The sequence below is a fragment of the Mercenaria mercenaria genome, chromosome 3, assembly GCF_021730395.1.
Source record: "Mercenaria mercenaria strain notata chromosome 3, MADL_Memer_1, whole genome shotgun sequence".
Taxonomy (NCBI): domain Eukaryota; kingdom Metazoa; phylum Mollusca; class Bivalvia; order Venerida; family Veneridae; genus Mercenaria; species Mercenaria mercenaria.
In genome coordinates, this window is record NC_069363.1 from 51,508,688 (window position 1) to 51,532,632 (window position 23,945).

A 23,945-nucleotide genomic window follows, 5' to 3' on the forward strand; every position below is an offset into this window, starting at 1 on the left:
AAAACCTAAATTTCTTGTTTTGTTTATTCTATTTTGTCTTGGAAACAAAATTAAATGTCTTTTGATCATCAACACCATATAATCCTTGTAAAATGATACTTTCTCCTTGAATAGAAACAATTTCTAAACAATGAGTAGAGGTCGCAATATTGGATAAGTAGTTACGATTTATACAAGCAAACTACAACTGAAGGCAGGTTCCTGTTACATAAAAAAAACATTCTCTACAATAACATGTATTATATATGAATACTTTAAATGTCATTGTTGTGTCTGTCACAATTATCTTGTATCTGGCGAAACAATTCTATACAGTGTAAGAAAGGTATGTAAAACGCACTCTGGAACTAAAGCGTACGTACCTGTTAATCAAGGGGCTAATCCCTACTTATAATATCATCAGTATTCTTACTACGTCGTGTTAAGAAATGTTCAAGTAAGAGAGTGGGTGCCGCTCAACGCGGATAATATGCCCCGTCGAGGCAGGCGTAAAATACAAAGTAGAAATAAAAGTAAGGCTTTTACTAGATGAAAAGATAACCAAATATAGTAAAATGCAAGATGCTTATAATTTCGGTTTCAATTCGACAGTATACAAACATGCATTTTGAAGTGCTGATTTCCTTCGAAATCAAGTCCCGCGACTTATGGTTTTAACTATGTAGTAGTAACTTCCTGTAAAATAAACCAAATATCTTTCCACTGGAGAAACGGGAGTATAACTCGTCGAAGAAGCGTTATTGCTCACTGTATTATTCAATTTCCATAGATGTCTTATATAACATGAAATAACTTGCCAATGTTGGCAGACGAATATATTTTCAGACTGATTGCCTTCAGTGCGTGGATATTCTGAGACTGCTGTATTTTGCATAAATGTATCTTCAGCTACTTTAAATCAAATATTTTTATATACGGGGTGCAGTACTCACTTATATACATTCTGTTGCTTTCCTCACAAATAATAACTGACATTGGGTTCTTAACATTATTCACAAACAGAGGCAGTATTACCTTCCTATTTGGTACGATCATGCTCAACCTGTCACTGACACCTTGACTGCAAACAACAACAGTTCCGTCTCTGGTCACTGTTAGTCCTCTTGGCCGAATCAAATTATCAAATTTATATGTAGCCATTAAGTGTCCATTTTGTGTTAGTTCGCACACTTCCTGTGTACCAAAATCTGACACAATACTGTTGGATTAGCAAGAACATTTAATTAGCTTAAAATCCCTATCGATGGGCAGTTATTGTTATTTTTAAAACACGAGCTACTTATTGTGACATGAACATTTGAAAGTAAATAAAGAAAAAGTAGAAATGGAGGTGTCTGGCCGGACAAAAACATCCGGGAAAACGGACATTAAAAACGAAATCCTGTGTCAGCCATGTAAAGGAGAAGGTGACGAAGTACCAGCGGAAGGATACTGCGAGAATTGTAATGAGTACTTCTGTACTTCTTGTCTCAAGTTTCATCGAAAAATGGCGGTGACAAAGAATCACGTGATCAGATCTAAAGACGAAATGCCGACGACACAAGTTCAGGTCGATCCGTGCTTGGAACCATGTGACACCCACAAGACGGAAATAGTTAAGTATTTTTGTCAAGAACACAATTCGGTTGGTTGTGGTGATTGTATGGTCATAGGTCATAAAGCGTGTAAAGTGCAACTGGTTTCTGATGTATCCGGTAACAAAGACAACAGCGGAGAAATCGAATTGATCAAACAAAAGATAGCGGATATTGAGAAGAAAATAACGTCTGTTCAGCGGGATATAAAAAACAACATAAAAACTGCAGAAGAAATGAAGACTAAAATAGTAGAAGAGATCAAAGTGTTCCGTAATGAACTTAACAGTTACTTGGACCAAGCTGAAGTGAAACTTTTATTGGAAGCTGACCAAATGCATGCTAAAGATGTCTCTGCGAAAAATGAGCTTCTGAAAGAATGCAAATCTATTGAAAAAGAATTAAATGCATTTAAGCAAAAGATACACCAGTACGCAAATAAGATCAACAACCTGTTCGTGACAATAAAACTTGCAGAGAAAAGACTAGAGACATGTCAAGAATTCGCTGCAAGTATAGTGGCTTCGAAAAGCGTACACAGCAGCAAGAATACATTTGAACCCTCCAAAGAACTACAAGCTCTTAAGGCAACACGATCTCCGATCGGTTCTCTTTCTACGTGCGCTGCCCAAATCAAGAAAAGTGTAGAAAATATGAAAGCTCTTTTTGTGAAGGAAGTTTATGTTAGAACTGAAGGTAAGAATGAATGCTGGATAACAGGAATGGCTTTAATTTCATGCAATGAACTACTGCTCGCAGATTCCAGCGGTAAACTGATAACAGTTCTAAATGTAAAAGAAGGCAAGTTCAGTTCAAGGTATACTGCGCCCAGTAGACCTTGGGACGTAACTGTTATTAATGCAGATAAATGTGCGGTAACTTTGCCGGATGAAGGGATGATTCTTTTTCTGAATATGAAATTTGGATTGTCCAAAAGTCATACTCTCAAAGTACGGACCAAATGCAGAGGAATCGATCACATGGATGGTATCCTTGCACTGTCCTTTACTTCACCTATTAGTATCCAGGTACTAACCATGAAAGGAGATATGTTATATATCAACAACGATATAAATTTACAGTTTCCAGGCGATATAGCGTGGAGAAGTCTCGATGTATCGTTTATTTGGATCACTTGTAAATGAATCTGTAATCCGTACTTTCTAAACGAGGAAGTTTTATTAGATAAACAAAGTCTGGTCCCCGGCGTTCTAAATCATCGTGTTAACAGCGTAGCAGTTAAGGGGCATGTAATTCAGACTAAAATGGTAGTCCTTTTTTATGTCACGTTAATTTGAATACTTAGACAGTTAGGTAGATAGATCAAGTATGAATGGCAGGGATTCATATTTAGCTATATACCGCATTACTTTTCTAGCGCCTGTGGAATTAAGACACAGTGGCGTATTTTTGGTTGCGGGTTTAATCCCGCTACCAAAGTTAAGTGTATTTCTGACAATCATGTAGCATCTTTATTTGATTCCAAATCACATCCAAAGGAATTTGTTCATGTGCTACACAAAGTAGTCCCATTCATGAACAATGCGGATGAATTATCAATGATCAAGCAGTTCTTATTCATCCTCTATCCATTCACACTGGCCATTTAGATTATATAAGATCTGTCAATGATTAGGTATTCCAGCCCATGGTTACATCATTGACTTCCAGCTGTTCATGTAAGGTCAGGCAGAGTTTATCTTAGACATAAGGCACATTAGTATTTGTTTCTTATACATGTATATTTATAGATAAAATAACTCTAACAAAACCCGCAACCATCAGACATCTCAAGGCTTTAATTATAATATGATATTGCGTTAAAATTGAAAAACTATTCAGTAGATCGCCTTTTTGAATAACGGACTGACAGGTCTATATCATACCAAAACTCTTTGATGTAACACTATATTTAATGATTTATAAATCTGTAACTAGTCGCTACTAAGAGATTAATATACGTGTGTTTAGTAGCCCGATAGCCATCTTGAAACTAGATGTGCCATTGTGACCGAAAGACACGTCCCATTTCTATCGTATGCATTGTTAAAATGCCGTCTACATCAAACGACGTTTAACCAGGGACCGGAAGTTTGCCAAAAACATGCTATTGGCACATATGCCAATGTCTATTGAGTAAGTTAAAAGGTACTGTTAATTTGTTGTTATTTATAGAAAGGTGCATTTTAATGATGCGGATGCTGTTCAAGTTTAAGACTCTTTGACGCTTTCTCTCTAAATCTTGCACGTAACGGACGGGTGGACGGACGGAGTTGAATTTGCCTTGCAGTTTGCCTAGTCGTGCCTTTAAAATTTGTGCTCATTGTGCTCTGACTTCAGACAAATTAGTTAGTACATTAGTGTACCGACTGCTCTAATTGGCCGTATTCATATGTTATTCAACTGTTATAAGGGGTGTTTACATAAAAGTTACTGGCTGAATAGCGAACAGTGCAGATCATGATCTACACTGGTCGCAAAGACAGAATTGGTGTCCAGCTTGATAAGGGCTAATGTTTGAGCGTATCCCAGCAGGAAATTATTTTAATTGCACAATCTCGTCAAATAAGTCAAAGATCAGGTAACTGTGAGGTTGGCATACCCCAAACGCGTTTAAACTCCAAGTTCCCTATACAAAGGTCATTGGCCGTTCCAAGGCGGTGTGCCTACTTTTAGCTTGCGTGTATGTGAATTTAATTTCTTTTGTAGCCGCCTTCGATAACCCATATGGGCGATTCCTACAGAGTAGCTTTAGACATTTTAGTGGAAGGATAATGCAAGATATAAATGAGCCGCGCCATGGGAAAACCAACATAGTGGCTTTGCGACCAGCATGGATCCAGACCAGCCTGCGCATCCGCGCAGTCTGGTCAGGATCCATGCTGTTCGCTAACAGTTTCTCTAATTGCAATAGGCTTTGAAAGCGAACAGCATGGATCCTGACCAGACTGCGCGCAGGCTGATCTGGATCCATGCTGATCGCAAAGCCACTATGTTGGTTTTCTCATGGCACGGCTCAAATGTGTATAGCGTTTTCATATAATTAAAATGTATATTGTTGACGGAAGATGGGTACTAGTATTTTAGGAACTCTGTCTCTATTTTTCATTTTCCACTACAGTTTCTACTGTGGCGCCGACTTTTAATGCTTCTAGGGATTCTACTCGGGACATTAGAAGCAGATGAGTCTAAATACTGCCTAGGTGTATTATATTCTTGGCAGGAGCTGCTGATGAGAACCCGCAAAGTCGAGTGGCTAACACCTGTATCGAGACACTCGGTTTCATTCGTCTAAGGACACTAACTATATAATAGCTCAATTTCGGATGGCCTGTACTCATTTCAATGTAACAGGTCGTGTCTAATATAATTGTGGCTTTCTTGTACCGGTAGAAACTGAAAGGTCGCCATCAAAATCAACCGATGATGTGATTTAGAGCCAGCCAGCAAACATTAACAAAAACCACTGCTAATCATGAATTAGTTCAATATGGTAAAGTAATGTACTTTACACTTAATAATGGTCGATACATGTAAATTACTTAAATAGAGCGGATCTGTGTCCCACCAGTTAGACAACTGATACAGGAAGGGTCGCATGCACGAAAGAGATCGATTTAAGCTATACCTACTAAAATTGACAGTCGTAGTCACTTTACATTTACGTATTGCATGTATGCTTTACACTTGCATTCTGAAAGATTCATTAAAGGACCTAAATCGACGCAGATATTCAGCGTAAGTTTTCGAAATTGGAACCGCTCCTCTTCTTAAAAATTCTTCCAGCCGAGTCGACCGCATCCAGGAGGTACATATACTCTTGATGGCAGAATGAGTTATAAGACCCCGGCTCTAATTTCACGAAAAAACTTAAGTAATTGCTTAACTAAGCCTTTCAAATGCTTGTTTTTGCCCTTTATGCGCCTATCAGAACAACTGGAGCTCGAGGTCGAGAACGCAGTTTTTTCGACCTTATCCGACCTTTATCTGGAACAACTGATACGGGGACTGGAAACTGGCATTTATCTTATCTGATGCTGTCGTCCAATCGAAGCGTATGCCGTAGGTTATTCTGCTATTACGCAAACACTTACGCCTTACAGTTTAACTCGTCCTTTCAGTGAAAATCTGGGAAAGCATTTGTTGAATTTTTTGTTGAAAACAAAAGTTCTGCCATGAAATTATTGCCTGCATCTGTTTTTAAATGGAAAATATCTACATTAATGTTACTTTTCGCCCTGTGAAAATGGCTAAATCTAGACTTGTCTTACCCAGAGAGAAAGATGTCGTTTTTTACATGATATTTGCCTTGTTGATTCAGAGTATTTAGAATAAAAAAAATAGGACATATTTTAATGAAAATAGCAAGTCAAAACTGTAAACTGTTGCCTGAAAATATTTGTTTATGATATTGCTGTGTTCTTCACCATTTAAATGCGTGTTAAACCTAGATGATTTTCTGCAGTTTTATCTAAAAGTTCGGAATACTAAATGTAACTTCGTTGTCGGCCTTTTTTAAAAAAAATATTGTTATTTTAATTTAAATACATTGTATTTTTCACACATCAGTTTTAAGATTAAATTTATTAAACTAATTTTTGGAGTTTAAACAACAATTTCGTTTGAAACATTCCCTACGTTCAAGAAGAATGTTTGTTTCTGTATGTAGAAATCTGACATTATAAACAATAATTATAATTATGGCTCTACAAGATTAAGAAAAGTGTCAGCTTTCTGTTATTTTCCATTTTTTTTTTATTCAAATCCAACAAAAATCGGCCCTTTGATAAAGGTTTGAAGTTACGTGGTAAAATATTTATTCAGGGAAGTGAGCTCGAGTTAATTCATAATAATTAAGCATATCACCACATGCAGTCGCATGCTGTTTTTGCTTCAGAATCCCTTTAGACCAATCTCTGATCATCTAATTATCGCCACTTAACATGTGACTGGTAAACCCTTTGAACAATAAGTGTTATAGCTCCATGATTAACATTAGGTAATATGCTAATTACGCGCTAATCGATAGTGGCGAAAACAAAATATCGATCGCTAACGACTGGTCGATATTTACAGGTATGGACGACAGCATAGTACAGATAAATGTATTGATTTATACGGAGTTTCTACTCCCCGTATTAGACCTTCCTGCCTTTATGTATTGACGGAGCGTACGGCCTTTACGAATATGATCTTTCAGTCTACCGGCAGCTTGACGGTAATTTATGAAAGTTACGATTTGGGCAAAATAAGACCATATTCTTTGAGTTTAGTCCTTCGGTCACGATATAAAGGCAGAATCGCGCAGGTCCTTCGGTCACGGTATAAAGGCAGAACCGTGCAGGTCCTTCAGTCACGGTATAAAGGAAGTACGATCATGACTCCGAGCTCCTGTTTTTTTTTCTCTTGAAATTGGTGCCAGGACTACGAAACCTGTGCTATGTACATGTATGGATGCTAGACATCTGGCACGAAAAAAAGTTCCATGACAACTTTAGAAATGGTGTATATTCATACCAATGGCAGCAGTTTTGCCTATTACCTGCAAGCCATTCAATAATGTGTTAGGTTACATATTTTCATGCACCGGGGCAGGGGAGATAAGTACTTTAACCATCTCTTAGTAACACTGCAGAGTTGTATGCCCTACTGGAAAGGAGGAAGTATGCTACTTGTGATTTATCTTCCTGGTTGCAGTTTTCAACCCTTATCGGAGCATAATGGGTTGCCTTGATAAAGAATTATTACTGTTTCAAAATAATACAAAGAAAGCAAAATATGTGCAATTCTTGTACTGTTCATTTCCAAGCTTTACAACTGGTGGGAATCGTGTACTCCGATATGTTTTTCTCTAATAGACTGTTTATTATTACATTGGACAGATATAGATATTTAGTACTAGGTCATCATAATGTGTCTATGTATTTAGGTAAAGTTTTTGCCGGTACTCAGTGACCTTGAATAAAATCAAAATTGCGTAAATTTTCACATATTCCGTGTTAAAGGAGACGCTTCATTCGTATTGTTTTCAAATAATCAATGTCACAATACAAACGGCCGAAGCTCGAGAAACCACGGAAATTCCTCTACACCTCAATTTTATATTAAAGAAATATTCGCGTCTGTAAGAATGCAAACAGTATCAACATAAAATCAAATATCAAACATCTAAAACGCTTACTCCTTAGTCCAGCCAACAGTGACATCTAATTTTCAATGCATTTTCGTCCAGACATCTGAAGACCTTGAGCCCTTCTATAGATAAGAATAATGATAGGCCAAGAAAAAAAATCCGCAAAGGAAATATTGCGCGGCTGTAGGAGCGCATTTTTTCGCGAAGAAGACGTGCATTTTGAACTTTTTATCGCATACGCGTTTACTTTAATTAATATTACATAAATGATATAAATTTCTTCTTTAGCCAGAGTAAAAGTGAAACACTCTTAACAGGCTTGTCTAGAGGTACGGATCCATACCCCTAAACACTTCCTTTAGACTATCTTGTTAAAAATGAGTATATATATTCATCGAGTAATTACATGGACACATTGTCGAGAGAGCTGAGATTCGAAGTTTTATTATTCCTATTGCAAAATTTCTCGAAGCAAGGAACATGAAAGTCCAAGCTGTAAATGGGAACTAACAAATTTTATGGGATAAGATATAATTTTTCTTAAGCTAGGGTTGCTCAAAGGGTCTGCGATGCTAACACATGAATATTTAAAAAATGCAACAGAAAAACATTTAATTGTTACCTTTATCAAATGCAAACCATTTTATCAGGATAAATATCTGTGAAAATTTTATAATCCTCAGTCGAAGAACTCAAATATTTTCTAATTCCTTTGTGCCTTCTGCTATTGATATTTGGAACAATTTGAGTCCTGAAATAAGAGCCACACACACTTTATCAAGTTTCAAAAGATTGTTAAAAATACCGTTTTTCCAACTACAGAAACTCCAAAATGGTATCTTGTAGGAGAAAGAAAATTTTCTATGCAAGGCTTAGAAACGCGTGCAGTAATTTGAATTTTCATTTATTTTGCAACCATCTGTCTCAGGACTCAATCTGTTCTTGTGGAGAAGATATTGAAGACGTTAAACATTTTCTTTTCACTTGTACGAAATACACAAATCAAAGGATTAAACTTTTCCACGATCTAAGGCAATTTCATCCTTTAAATACCCAACTTCTTTTAGTTGGTAATTCCGAATTGTCATATGAAGACAACTGCAAAATATTCTGCTCAGTCCAACATTACATAAAATCAACCAAACGCTTTTGAGACTCACCATATTTAGCAGGCAATATTATTCAATTTATTCATATATAATTATATAAGTTTATTATTGACAAGACCCCAGTTGTTTGTTTTTTTATGTTCTTTTTCCCCAAATGTAGTGCATGTTAATGCAACTGAATTGCATCTTCTTTTTTTGTACTCTTACATCTTTTTGTACACTGACTAGTCACAAATATGTTTGTCTATATAAGTCACATGTACTCGTTTCTCCTTTTTAAAGTTTTTTCCCTAATGTAGTACATGTCAATGCAAATTAATTGCATCATTTTTACTCTTACATCTATCTATACATTGCCACTAGTCACAAATGTGATTGCTTTTATAAGTACACATGTACTTGTACCTCATACTTATTTCAACTCTTTTTTTTCTTTCCATTTTCTTGTAGCTATTATATTGTAAATTTATTATTTACCACACATGTACCCGATTAGTTGTCATTGTTGTAAATTAAATATGTAAATATTTGCATTAGGGAAGACCCGTTACTAATGTTGCGAGAACTTGTGGGTCGACCCTTTTGCCTATTATATGTACAATTAACGTAGTTATCTGTTTATATATGTATATATTGGCAATAAAATATGTTTAAACTAATATCTGTGATATTGCCGTTAGACCGAATGACCGCAAATAAATACTATGATTAAAGTTCATTCCGGAAATCTTACGGTAATACCGTAAGTAGTTCACGTTTAAAGTAATAAACATTTCCTTTTTGTAGCTTTATAAGTTCCCTGTCCGATATTTGTCTTTGTTTTTTAATCAAATCCATTCAGTAATAGAGATAGGGTGAAAAGGCAGCAAACTGACTTTAACCTGAAATTATAAGTAAAATGAGAATATAATTAATAAAATCTTGGTGCGACAGATATGTAAGATGATGAGTGTGATGAAGTGGATCTATTATTTCAAGTTTGAATCAAGTCCAATAAGTAATAATAGAGATAGATAGATTCTTTATTACCTCCACAGATAGGAGAGCATCATGGCAAAATTATTCATACAGCAATCAAATTTGAACCGGGTTTTATATGTAAAAAGGTGGCATTTATTAATAAAATATTGGTGTGGGAGATATGGAACATGTGTAATACGATGTCGGTGGTGATGAGAAACGACTATTTTATACTGAAGCAAATCCATAAAGTTATATCACAGATATAGTGAAAGATCATTGGATGCACGTGCGAAAGCTGGGGAATAGGATAGCTCCCCGTATACGTTGTACAGTCAAGCTAAAAAAACTCAAACAAGAACAACACTGGTCAGAATCATTACATTTTATTTAAAAAATAAATCAACAAATTCTACATGTATTATCCATCTCCCTGAAGGTTTGATTATTGCTATGTGTTACTTTTCAGATTATGAAAATGGATTTAATGGACATATGCATGTATTTAAATGAACATCAAAATTTCAACAAACATAATATTATTAAAATATAACAATTCATTTTTGAAAATAATAACCAGAATTTAGCACCATTTAAGTTTTTCAAGTCTGTTATAAAATAGAGCTCAATTCCTGATGTTTCATAAAACTTTTTTACATGGAAAACTTACACTTTATAGTGCTTTTATAGGTTCAAATACACTTAATACTGTTGCCTTTACCAGTATATTCAATATAAAATGTACAATGTTCACAGTGTTGGTACATATAGCCATATATAGTAAATGGGTGCTAGATTTATTGTTGGGTCCTGGACTGTATATTGATGTTTTTATCATATATAGCATCATTATTGACAAAACAAATGTGCGGAATGCCTATGGATAAAACAAGCTGAAAGCCTTCCTTCTAAATTTGGGCTAGATGTATTTTCTTGCTAGTTTTATTCACAGAGTGTTTCAAAATAGTGTATACATTGTAATCAAAGTAAATAATTCTTAAGAATAAATTTAAAAAGTATAAAATGAGACAGGAATAATTAAGTAAATGCATATAAAATTGAATGCAGGTTTCACTTAAAAATGCCAAACAAAAACTGGCCTTGACAAATTTATACCTCAATGACCATCCGAAGTGGATAATTAGTCTTTCATAACCTGTCCACCATTATGTGACTAGACCAGATGGCTCCCACGCTGGTTCCTTTTAGGTAAAGTTAGGCCTCCTACAAGGTTTACAGACAAAAACTGCATAGTATTCACTGCATCTCTATATTTTTATATTTATTTTACTTAAAATTAAATAATGAAAACACATACTTAAGTCTCATGGAACTTGACATAACAGTGGATGCATATCACTTTAAATTTTAAAATAGTAAAACCCTAAATCAAACAGTGAAAATGGAGACAAATCAATGTGGCAGGAAAGTGCGTAATACACAAACTGTAAAAGAAAAATAGTTTATTATTTTTCTTGTTTAAATCTTAGAACGCGTGTTTATTGAATAATTTTTATTCAGTGAATATTCAAAAGAAAAAGAATTTATTTTCCACACAAGAACTATAAAAGTTCTAGGACTAGAAAGACTTTTAAATTACATTTAATATGATATGGCACTGGTTTATATTCTAACAGAGTAAGATTCTTTCACATGTTGTATATAGGTGCAGGTGGAAATTTCCGGCTTGGGGGTAACTGTTTAGGCTCCACCCAGTTACCACAAAAACAGTTACCTGAGAGCTGGGTACTTTCATCCATACCTACAATCAGTGATATGAGCTGCACCATCAAAAAACCAACATAGTGCATTTGCGACCAGCATGGATCCAGACCAGCCTGCGCATCCGCGCAGTCTGGTCAGGATCCATGCTGTTCGCTAATGGTTTCTCTAATTGCAATTGGCTTTGAAAGTGAACAGCATGGATCCTGACCAGACTGTGTGGATGCGCAGGCTGGTATGGATCCATGCTGGTAGCAAATGCACTACGTTGGTTTTCTTATGGTGCAGCTCATATAATCTTTTTCTTGCAATCTATATTCAACAAATAATATCAAAAATAAAATGAAACAGATGGCCATTTTTACAGCAATACTTTCTTACAGAAGCATATTTAAACAAAGCACGACCCACAAGAAATCAACGTCAGTAAACAGAAAAGACTTAGTTACATTTCAAAAACACACAACAATACTGAGTTCCATTTTAGTTTTGTCATTTGCACCATAATGTTAGCAACTTTTCATGAAAGAACTTTTTCTGAATCGAAAAAAAATATTATCAAGAAGCAAAGAAGAACTGTCAATGAACTTGATTTCTATCTGGTTTTACACAAAAACAAAAAATTACTGCATAATCTACTTCAATGGCAAGAAAAAAAAATCAGCTAGCCATTTCAGTTTTCTCAGAAAATCAAAGTTAATTATTTGTTATTACCAGTATTTTAATAATACACCAGTTTTAATCATTTTCACAAACACTCTCAAATGCTATGAACTACAAAAGAATAAATGCTGTACATTGTAAAATCAATGTGATTACGAATATCATATCTGGGCAAGAAGGAAAATGTTCGGGCAAGTAAATAATGACGTTTAACCTTTACCTTGCTAAATTTCTAAAATGGACTGGTCTATCATTCAATTTTGGCAGTACCATTTATTATTTGAAGGGGTTTTACTTGAAAATGTACAAACTGAATAGTGAACAGTGCAGACCAAGATCAGTCTGCACTGGTCGCAAAGGCAGAGTCAGTTGGCGCCAGCACGCTTTTTAAAGGTTAACTTACTATAAAGCCCTCTAAAATGATATGGTCCAGCCCTGCTACAGTTTCTTTAATATTAACAGTGACAATAAATCATTACCAGCTTTACAGAATTTATCAAATAGTTGGGCATGTTATATATCTGATTATGACTGTCACCTATAGTTGCACTCAAACATAGAAGTTTTCAAAATGTTTACACTTTTCTAAAGCCTTACATACTAGTAATGATGGCTGCAGAAATATAGAAAGAAACTATTCAGAGCACTACAAATTAAATAATTCATTTTGATTTAAATTTATAATGATCTGGTTTCAAGCTCTAAACATATAAAAATAACAAAATGATAAAAATTTAAATATCTACAGAACACAATAATACTTTACCATTGGTGGCGTTAATTAAATAATTGTTGTAATAAAAAATTTATAGCACTTGAAAATAATGGCAGCAAAATTTTCTTATTTCTTTCTGTATCACATTTTCAGACATTAGGAGTATTTATTGAAAGGGAACCAAATTTAGCATATCTCGGTGCAGAGATCCGTCGTCCACGCTTGAAACACATGACAGCCACAACTAAGAACAAAACAAACAGAGCCGCAGCAAGACTTCCTATAATGTAATACATATAATCCGGCACCTGCGGTTCCGGAGTGGAATGTGCATGGGGATGGTGTCTTGTAGTTGTCTCTGGATGCTTTGTTGTTTTTCCTCCCGCCATACACGTCTTATAATTATCAAAATCCAGTTCCGATATTGCACAAATATGCCTTAGAAAACATGTTTCATTACAGTCTGGATTTACCTGCCATTTGACACTATTAAAGTCTAAATATCTCCTAAAGACTTTATTCTCCTTGTCTGAAAACCCCTTTACCACAGTATGAACAGCCCCCGGTCGAAGTTCATCAATAGCGTATACGTCGGAAGTGTCATACTCTTTCTCCCACTTGCTAGGATCTCTGGCAAGGTTTGCCGCCGTAAGGTTAAGGAAGTACTGGATATATTTCTTTAATCCCCCTTTTTCTCTGTCAAACTGGAACAGTCTTATGGAAGGGTTGTTGGCACCAACCCCAGGTAATGTACTCTTCCAAGGTGTCACTGCAGGACTCAGGAATAATGCAGAAATGGGTCTACCTGTTTAAAATAAAATATTATTATTCAAAATGCAACATACATTCGCTATGGCATTCAGATTAACAGCAGAGTTTCCTTGCAAAACACTGAAGTCACTGACATTTGATAAAATAAGAGTGAAATTGTTCTAGGAAATTTTCAGCATACTTAACATAGACAATCATGATTTTAGTTTTAAATCATTAAAATTTAATGTCAAGCCTTCTTGTGAAGACACATAAATGGGAATGAGCTGCAGACCTCACACAATGAATTCTTGACAATATGGGTAAAATACTTTGTGGGAGACAATTTTCTGCTCATTTTATGGTTGATTTAATCCACAAAACTTAATCAAAACAAATCAGTAAAATTCATATTAATTTCATGTTTGAAAGTCAAAATCCACAAATTTATATCCAAATAACCAGTAAACAGCATAGTTTTTTTTAAACACATCATGTTCATTTTACACTGACTGTAAAGAAAAATACACTGAATAAATGCTCCCCGCCATTCAATTCAAAAATAGATTGTGAGGAGATATTTTGCAGAATCAAAACTCCTGTTCTGTAAATTAACAGTCAGACTCTACATATACCAAATAACACTGAAACTGTGTTTAAATTACTTGTAAAAGATAATACTTAAACTTTCTAAGAAACACACGTGCGGCATATCATAGCACACCTGAAACAAGTAATATTTACAACTAGGGTGTAAAATCAAGATACTGTGCATTCTTACACACATGGTTTTGACTTTTTAACATTTCACCCACCAAATAATGACAGTGTGCTGTATGCCAGAATAAAGTTAGTACCTAAAAGATAAGGTAAAAGTTGTTGGAATTTCCTGAGCATTCCCTGCTTGAATATATCTTAAGTATATATGGCATTTTCACATAATTATGTGATCTAAAAAACACTTTTACACCTTTTATTAGTATTTTGTGCATGCTAAAATCAAGACAAGAGGACCATGATGGTCCTCAATCGCTCACCTCTTCCCACATGGCCCAGTTTTGAGTATGACGTCGTTTTTTCTATTATTGACCTATTGACCTAGTTTTCGAAGGTACGTGACCCTGTTTTGAATTTTACCTAGATATCATCAAGGTGAACATTCTCACTAATTTTCATGAAGATCTCATGAAAAATATGGCCTCTAGAGAGGTCACAAGGTTTTTCTATTTTTATACCTACTGGCCTAGTTTTTGACCGCACATGACCCAGTTTCGAAACTGACCTAGATATTATCAAGGTGAACACTCAGATCAATTTTCATGAAGATCCATTGAAAAATATGGCCTCTAGAGAGGTCAAAAGATTTTTCTAATTTTACACCTACTGACCTAGTTTTTGATCGCAGTTGACCCAGTTTCAAACTTGACCTCGATATCATCAAGATGAACATTCAGACCAACTTTCATACAGATCCCGTGAAAGTATGGCCTCTAGAGAGGTCACAAAGTTTTTTTATTATTTGACCTAGTACTGACCTAGTTTTTTAAGGCACGTGACCCAGTTTCAAACTCGACCTAGATATCATCAAGGTGAATATTCTGACCAATTTTCATGAAGATCCATTCAAGGGTATGGCCTCTAGAGAGGTCACAAGGTTTCTCTATTTCAAGACCTACTGACCTAGTTTTTGATCGCAGTTGACCCAGTTTCAAACTTGACCTATATATATTCAAGATAAACATTCAGACCAACTTTCATACAGATCCCATGAAAAATATGGCCTCTAGAGGGGTCACAACGTTTTTTCATTATTTGACCTACTGACCTACTTTTTGAAGGCACGTGACCCACTTTCGAACGTGACCTAGATATCATCACGATGAACATTCTGACCAATTTTTATGGAGATCCATTCACAAGTATGGCCTCTAGAGAGGTAACAACGTTTTTCTATTTTTAGATCTACTGACCTAGTTTTTGACCGCACATGACCCTGTTTCGAAAGTAACCTAGATATCATCAAGATGAACATTCAGACCAACTTTCATACAGATCCCATGAAAAATATGGCCTCTAGAGGGGTCACAACGTTTTTTCATTATTTGACCTACCGACCTAGTTTTTGAAGGCACGTGACCCACTTTCAAACTTGACCTAGATATCATCAAGGTGAACATTCTGACCAATTTTCATGAAGATCTCATGAAATATATGGCCTCTAGAGAGGTCACAAGGTTTTTCTATTTTTAGATCTACTGACCTAGTTTTTGATCTCATGTGACCCAGTTTCGAACTTGATCTAGATATTATTAAGATGAACATTCAGACCAACTTTCATACAGATCCCATGAAAAATATGGCCTCTAGAGAGGTCACAAGGTTTTTCTCTTATTTGACCTTCTGACCTAGTTTTTGAGGGCACGTGACCCAGTTTCGAACTTGAACTAGATATCATCAAGATGAACGTTCTGACCAATTTTCATGAAGATCCCATGAAAAATATGACCTCTAGAGAGGTCACAAGGATTTTCTATTATTTGACCTACTGACCTAGTTTTTATCGGCACGTGGCCCAGTTTGGAACTTGACCTAAATATCATCAAGATGATATTCTGACCAACTTTCATAAAGAGCCCATGAAAAATGTGACCTCTAGAGTGGTCACAAGCAAAAGTTTACGCACGGACGGACGGACGGACGACGGACGCTGCGCGATCACAAAAGCTCACCTTGTCACTTTGTGACAGGTGAGCTAAAAATAATAACCCAAAACAATAACCTAAGTTTCCATCCCTGTGACCTTGACCTTGTAGGTAGAAACCTGACTCTAATATTTATGGGACACACCTTCCGACCACGCTTAACCATTGTGTGAAGTTTCATTGGGATCCTTTTTGTCTGTGACATTGACCTTGGAAGAACAGATCTAACTTTTACATGCAACTAACCTTCTCATCATGCTTAACCTTTGTACAAAATTTCATTGGACTCTATCAAATAGTTAAAAAGTTATAGCTGTGACACAGTGTTTTTGCAAGGACAGACAGACAGAAAGACAGACACAAAGTGTTAGCACCATATACCACCTTTCTTAGATATAAAACAATGATTCTATATACATGTAAAGCTATTTGAATTATTTTACCTTCTTTATCAAACTGCACTCTAAAACTGTCTGTATGTTCATGTCCATATAACTGTGCAATTATCACATCAGAATACTTTTCCATAACTTCCAGGTATTTCTTGTTATAGTCCCCATAGAACCACGACATGCCTTCCACAAGTTCAAACATTCCTGGTGGCACATGGGCAACAATAAACACCTGTAAACAAGAAAAATGTTGCCTTATCTTAGGAATGAATCAGCTTATAGCACTTTTCACACAAGTGATTTATTTTCGCAATGTGCTGAGTGTGTCTCAAAGTGTAGACAGCCCAGAGGCCAATTCAAGCTTTTTAGTGAACAACTGTCGTAGGCATTTTTTAAAGACAGCAAAATTAAATGCATTTCATAGCCAACAGAAAATTACTGAATAGATACCAGTCTTCAAACCTTCAGTTTTGTACCCTTTTTCAATTTTTAGTGTCAATATCCTTATGACCTTGAACAGATCAATGTTACTTTTAGTTTATTTTGTTTTGGGTTTTTTTTTGTTAATATAGTTATAGATCATATGGAGACTTTCCATCTGCTGATCGTTGACGAAGATCCTAGGTGCTCCTCCAGGCAATATCTAGGCAGGAGGAGACACCTGGGTAGAACCGCCAACCTTCCATAAGCCAGCTAGATATCCCAAGCAAGGTTTCGAGCCCACAGTGGTTTGGGGCAAGTGATTTCTGAGTCAGTGACCTTAACCACTTGCCCACTGAGGTCCCTGACCTTGATCTATGATCTACTGTCCTAAAAGTAAGAGGGATCAAGACCTGACCACATTCAAACAATTGGGAAATATTTAAAGTATTAAGGTCATTGTAACCTTAACCATTTATCAGAAATTTAAAACTCACAGTCACATTTTTCTCTACTATCACCAAACCATTCAATAAAGTTTCAAAATCTAAAGGACTAAGCATTATTTATTGCTGTTATGACTGTTTTCAGTCTTGACATAACTGAGTCAAATATTAACCAAAGGGTCAGGATCACCCACTGACTACAAATAATCATAATGTGAAAATTTCAAAGTTTAAGTGTATAATAAAAACAATTTAAGCATATACAAACCTGTTCATTTTTCTTCCTAGCCGCTTCCAGCTGATCTTCTATCCACTTGAGCTGGTTAGCTGGGTCAGTTAGACCCTTTGTCAGTTTGTCCTGGTCATAGTAGAGGTTTGTGTTCAAGCCAAGGAGTTTGATCTTCTCTGATATATGGGAACTGTAGTAGCCACCTGAATGTACACATAATTCAATGTAAATGTTAATATATCATTTGCTGAAAATTGTCAATCTATCTGCATACAGTAATTGGACAAGTTCAGGAAATTATATCAAAATTATATAACACCATCCTTTCCTGCTAACAAAGTTCTTAAACTATCAGCAATGTTCAAAACCTGCTTTTGGATACAGATTCTCTGTTCGTAAGTTTTTCAAATGTTGCTCCAACAGGACTTAAAACACATGTTCTGGGTTATTAATTAAGGTTATTTTCTTCACCCTTTATTTTTGTGCCTCACAAGCCTGCCTTTTATATACAAAGTGTTAAGTCATGCAGGCTGAGGCTGGGAAAAACACCCCACTCTCATGCAGGCTGAGGCTGGGAAAAACACCCCACTCTCATGTGTACTAACTACTAAGGCTGGGAAAAATCACCCCACTCTCATGCAGGCTCGATCAGACCAGGAAAAATCATCCCTGGACTCTCATGCCAACTGAGGCTGCGAAAAATCTCCCACTCTCATGCCAACTAAGGCTGGGAAAAATCTCCCACTCTCATGCACTCAGGCTGGGAAAAATCACACCACTCTCATGCAGACTTATAACACTAGGCAAAATCATCCTACACTCACGCGGACTAAGGCTAGAAAAAATCACCCAACTCTCATGGAAAAGTCTCCCACACTATCAAAATATTTTCAAGAACTTAAAAAATGCCTCATGCAAAAAACAGGCAAATATTTCTTACTGGCAAGCTCTAAATAGGTAACTATTTTGATTCATGAAATATTATAAATGAATATTCATTCAATCCACTTTAAACTGTGGATGTATCATTCTGCACAACTTGAAATGTGACCTTAGTTACTAGTACACTTGAAGTTTATGCTGTCAGTCATTAAAAAATAACACAAAATGTATAGCGTGTATCTACAAAAATAAACTGTTTTTCATATTATAAGATCTATATCATGTAATCAACAGCAGTTTGGTTAAAATATTACCTGGTTCAAAAATTACCTAATTTAATGACAATAAATCACACTCTATTAAATCTGCTTGATTTCTATGTGCTTCCTGGAATCCAGCTTATCATAGTTTTTTGTTCCTAGGTTACACTGTATTGCTACAAGATCAAATATTATTCAGGAAGTAAAATAGACCTGTTAAAGGACTATCAGAAGATTATATATACCATGACATCAGATTAGTAACGCAGTTATTTAAAATGGTCATACGTTTCCTAATCCCTAAAACATTTGTCCTACTTCAGCAGATAGATTTCTGTCTTCGTCTATATGCAAATGTACTGTGTAATGTTAAGTTATTATACTGGTGACCAAATTATTTTTTTATGTTCTATTTTCAGACCCCCAGATAATGATAACAAATTGGTTTTTGAAACAGTTCTGAAATTTAAGTGTTTACCTTTTCTGATAGTTTTAGGGATAGCTAGGAAAACCACAGAGTGGAGTAGCTGAATTTTACCTTTTTAACTTAATCATTATCATTTTTCAAAAACATTCTATGATTTTATAATTTCTAGTATTTTCTCATTAATGTGTTTATCGTTGTTGTCTTCAATTCAAGCTCTTAAGTACAATGATTATCAGATGATTTATATTCTGACCACAAGCCTAATTTAGGGTCACATTCATGTCCTAGATTCCACACCACATTTTACTATTTCACTTACTTACAACTTCTCCTCATTATGCAGAGACTGGTGTGTCCAGGTGATAAATGGCCATTTATCTGTAAATGGGTTTGAGCACTGCACCATTATTAAATGAGCTGCACCATGAGAAAACCAACATAGTGTGTTTGCGACCAGCATGGATCCGGACCAGCCTGCGCCTGGTCAGAATCCATGCTGTTTGCTAAATTAAATGGTTTCTCTAATTGCAATAGGCTTTGAAAGTGGACAGCATGGATCCTGACCAGACTGCACAGATGTGCAGGCTGGTCTGGATCCATGCTGGTCGCAAAGCCACTATGCTGGTTTTCTCATGGCATGACTTATTTGTTGATAGGCTCATAAGAAACAGGGTCAACAAACTCCTTTAAGGAAAGGGCTTGGGTCTAGCTTTAAACCAGTCCATTTAAGGGTAACAATTCTTAGACTGGAAATTATCTTTAAGGCTGCCTAAAGCATTTAGACTAGATTAGGCAACATAAAATACAAATTAGATTGTGGTATAGCAGAAAGAATGAACCTGAAAAGTTGTGCTTTTCAACAGCTGCTATTTGGCATCAGTTAGTAAGTGAAGCTAAAAGAAATGTGCAAACGATGTCATAATAAAATTATAATTATAAATAAGAAATAATTTTCTTTTCCATCCTTAACTCTTAGATACATCAACAATGATGATGTCCCAAAGATTGAAGTACCTTGATTATGCAAATTTTTAATTAACAGCGACTGCAAATGACTCTGTGTACAAACTGCCAGGGGAGATAACTGGAGTCAATGAATCGAACTAGCATGTTAAAATGCTACATTGCTGAGGCTATTATTTATAACCAATTCTTAACGTGCAGGCTTGACAAAACTGAGAATGATATAAGTAAAACCTACTTAAAAGTCAAAGTTATTACCATTATGGAATTGTTCACTTTCATTCTGTCCCAGTACAGCATGCCAACCACTTACATCTAAAATACCCTTGTAATATTTGCTATGCTCCACATCATAGGGCATCATATTGGCAGGGTAGGGATCATGGTTACCCAGCACTGGATAAATGGTAGTGTTGGGGAAAACTACCATAAGCTCCTCTGTAACATTACCAATTAAGGTATAGACCTTGTCAAGATCTAGATCTTTGTTGTACACATGAGGAACACTATCTCTGTAAACATAAAAAACAAGGAAGAAATATATAAATCATCAATCATCATGGGGTAAATAAAAGCTGAACTGTTTTATCAAAGTTTACTAATTTAAAAAAATGTTTCAAGCACTTCAGTCAACAATATGTGTTTAATCTATCTGCAAATATCTTAGCATTGTTTAACTTTTATCCTGCTAAATTTCTAAAATGGATTGGTCCATCATTCAATTTGGGCAGTACCACTTGTTTATCAAAGGGATGTTCACTGAAAATTCACTGACTGGATAGCGACCAGTGCAGACCATGATCAGCCTGGTCTGCACTGGTCGCAAAGGCAGAATCACTTGCTGCCAGCAGGCTGAAGGTTAACATTGTTTCTGAAAACATGTGTATATCCACTTCATATTGAAGATATATATCACTTCTTATTTCAATTGAACAGAAACTGTAGGAGTTGAGTACACAAGACAATGTCATGGATGGACCAGTGACTGACAGTTTAAAGCCTTTAAGTTTATGCCTTGTGGGTCTTCGGCACTGTGGGCATAAAAAATATAGTACCAGTACAGTATTTACAAACCAGCTGGCAGACTGATGTACGAGCAGTTTTAGAAATATTTACCAATGATGTACATAATTTATGAATTGTAAGCCTGCATGCCAGGTAGGATCAAACTTGTTCCTAAATTACAATGGATTTAATACCTGATGCAGCCAAACTATTTGACAATTCAGCAAGAACACATTTCCTGAAAAAAGCCAGCCTCAATGAATCAATAAATATATAATAAGCTTCTCACCCAGTCCAAACAATGAAATCTGGATTTGGCTCTATCTTGTACATTGCCTGTACAGCTGATGTGATCAGTTGCCATGGTGCGTCACACAAGTAGTTTCCATAGAAACCTATGTTGCTAGGTGAACTGCTGTTGCCTTGGTGACACATGTTATTTGGATCACCAGTGGTGCTGTAATTTGCATCATAGTGGAAATCTGTCACTTGCCAAAAATAGCCTGAAATGATAAGAAATGTAAAGTGCACTGGACAATTAAGAACCATGATATTGTAGTGGGTAGAGTATAAGGGTGCACTTATACTTCCTTGCTATTGAGCTAGCTTTTATAGCTACGTGGTAGATTGTTCACCTTAGCTGCGAGAGGTTCCGGGTGCGATTCTCAGTCAGGCCTAAAGTATTTTCAGCCTGTTACATTTGGCGCCCAATGCAATAACTCATAAGCAGATATGAATAGACACCTTTGAACGTCCCACAGACGTTCAAACTCCTGGAATTCAAGGAAAATTCTAAAATGGAGGGGATATATGTAGTAGGGTAGAGTGTAAGGGTGCACTTATACTTCCTTGCTATTGAGCTAGCTTTTATAGTGACGTGGTAGAGTCTCTGCCTTAGGTGTGAGAGGTCCAGGGTTCAATTCCCGGTCAGGCCTAAAGTAATAATTTTCAGCCTGTTACAATATAAAAAGTTGAGACATTGGTCGCACAGCCTTAGTGCTCCAGTTTCTACTCTAGAAAAAAATTATGTCCATAACTCCTATCAATTTACTTGTTTTTTTGTGCTATATATATGTGCAAGCTAGTCTGTGTGAAATTTTTGGCTGAGTTCTGCATAGAAATCATGGTAATTATATAAGCTTAATCACAGCATGTTCTCAGCAACCTGTTTGTGGGATGTTTGCAGCAACCTGTTCGTGTGAGGTTCGCAGCAACCTGTTCATGAGAAGTTTGTAGCAACTTGGTCGCGGGATGTTCGCAGCAACCTATTCGCGTCATAAGTTTGCAGCAACCTAGCTGTTCGTAAGATGTTCGAAGCAACTTGTTTGTGGCAAATCCAATTTGCATGTGAAAAGTGAACATCAAACTAGCATTTAGCAATCAGTGTATGTTTTATCAAGAGTTCACAGCATGTTCATCTTATATTCACAGCATGTTCACAAGTGTTTGCAGCAAACAATAACATTTCCATTAAGAAACTCTTGTGCAACAAACATGGTATCCAGTATCATATTTCATACCTGCATGGGCTTATTTTACCTCCTAGTAATACTTTTTATATTATACATAATTATGTATCTAGTGCAAAGCCAAGGAGTTTGTACCACTTTTCAGGTCTTTTGTATGACACAGCTAGGAATAAAATAACCAACTCCTGCACAGCAAACACTCTTCTGTTGGACTATTGAGGCAGTAATATATTAAACTATAATAGTCTATAATTTATTGACCTCCAAGGGTCTTTTTAGAAACTTGATAAATTTTCTATGTCTCTTTCAGTTTTGAAATTTTTGTTTAAATCAATTGCAATTTTGATAGTGTATTTTCCAATGTAAGTTTAGCTTATGTACTTCAAACCAAAAAAAGATGGATGGACATTTTTAAAGCTTTATTTTCTTAATAAGCATAATTTGTTTAATAATTTTTAAGCAACGTAATTTCCTTGTTGAAGTTTTACAATTTAATTTTAAATTAAAATTAATAAAACATTTTTTTTGTCCAAGTTTTCAGACTATAAAGACTTTTTAATGGATGGCATTGTGTTTTAGTGTAACAGATGTGTTTTAGTGTAACAGGTTTCGAGACCAGTAACAAATGTTTTAGTTATTATCATATCCGAATTGTAACATGTCCGAATAGCAAATGACTAATGTAAACAAAACAGCAAAACACAGCCTACCTGTATTTTTGACATTTTGGACTGCAGAGGTCAACAGTAACACTGAGAAAAAAGTAATTAAGCCTACATTAACTCTATTTTGAACACGCTGCATTATCTAAATCAGAAATAAACGAAAATCAAACATAGTAAGATCAAAGTTCATCCGCAGGTAAAGATGTTGTAAAGATGTTAAGGGGGCGCAACTTTTGTTTTTTGTTAAGATTTACTATCATGGATTGTAGCGCTTTGTTTTGAACTGGCAGGTGCATAGCTAGTGCTGGGTTCGGGAGATACTCCCCCAAGGAGATTTTGTGTTTTTAGAACGTCTGTGGTGCAATCTGGAAGGATTACCACTTGCAGTCTGGATCCAGATATGCTGGTTAATGTCATTATTATCAACGAAACAGAACAAATGCCAAATACTTGCTTTGT

The 23,945-nt window shown here is 35.8% G+C and overlaps 2 protein-coding genes across 2 annotated transcripts; one reads left to right on the forward strand and one right to left on the reverse strand.

Annotated features, from left to right (window-relative positions):
* The first annotated feature begins 1,201 nt into the window (after positions 1-1,201).
* LOC123525763 (transcription intermediary factor 1-alpha-like) lies at positions 1,202-2,719 on the forward strand. The gene has a single exon (XM_045304912.2). The coding sequence runs from the start codon at positions 1,325-1,327 to the stop codon at positions 2,717-2,719; it is 1,395 nt and encodes a 464-aa protein (XP_045160847.2). The 5' UTR covers positions 1,202-1,324.
* Positions 2,720-10,146: 7,427 nt separating this feature from the next.
* LOC123525762 (acid sphingomyelinase-like phosphodiesterase 3b) lies at positions 10,147-23,703 on the reverse strand. Its single transcript, XM_053538485.1, has 6 exons — positions 23,532-23,703; positions 21,642-21,855; positions 20,606-20,859; positions 17,855-18,018; positions 16,772-16,952; positions 10,147-13,681 (listed from the first exon to the last, which is right to left on the reverse strand). The coding sequence occupies exons 1-6, from the start codon at positions 23,623-23,625 to the stop codon at positions 13,026-13,028; spliced, it is 1,563 nt and encodes a 520-aa protein (XP_053394460.1). The 5' UTR covers positions 23,626-23,703; the 3' UTR covers positions 10,147-13,025.
* Between the last annotated feature and the right edge of the window lie 242 nt (positions 23,704-23,945).

Excerpts from the sequence above, each read along its gene's own strand:
- LOC123525763 (XM_045304912.2), top strand. The coding sequence starts at position 1,325 with ATGGAGGTGTCTGGCCGGACAAAAACATCCGGGAAAACGGACATTAAA.
- LOC123525762 (XM_053538485.1), bottom strand. The coding sequence starts at position 23,625 with ATGCAGCGTGTTCAAAATAGAGTTAATGTAGGCTTAATTACTTTTTTC. Across the intron at positions 18,019-20,605 it reads AAGTGAACAATTCCATAATG|GTGGCTACTACAGTTCCCAT; the intron begins GTAATAACTTTG and ends GTGTACATTCAG. Across the intron at positions 13,682-16,771 it reads AGTGCAGTTTGATAAAGAAG|GTAGACCCATTTCTGCATTA; the intron begins GTAAAATAATTC and ends TATTTTAAACAG.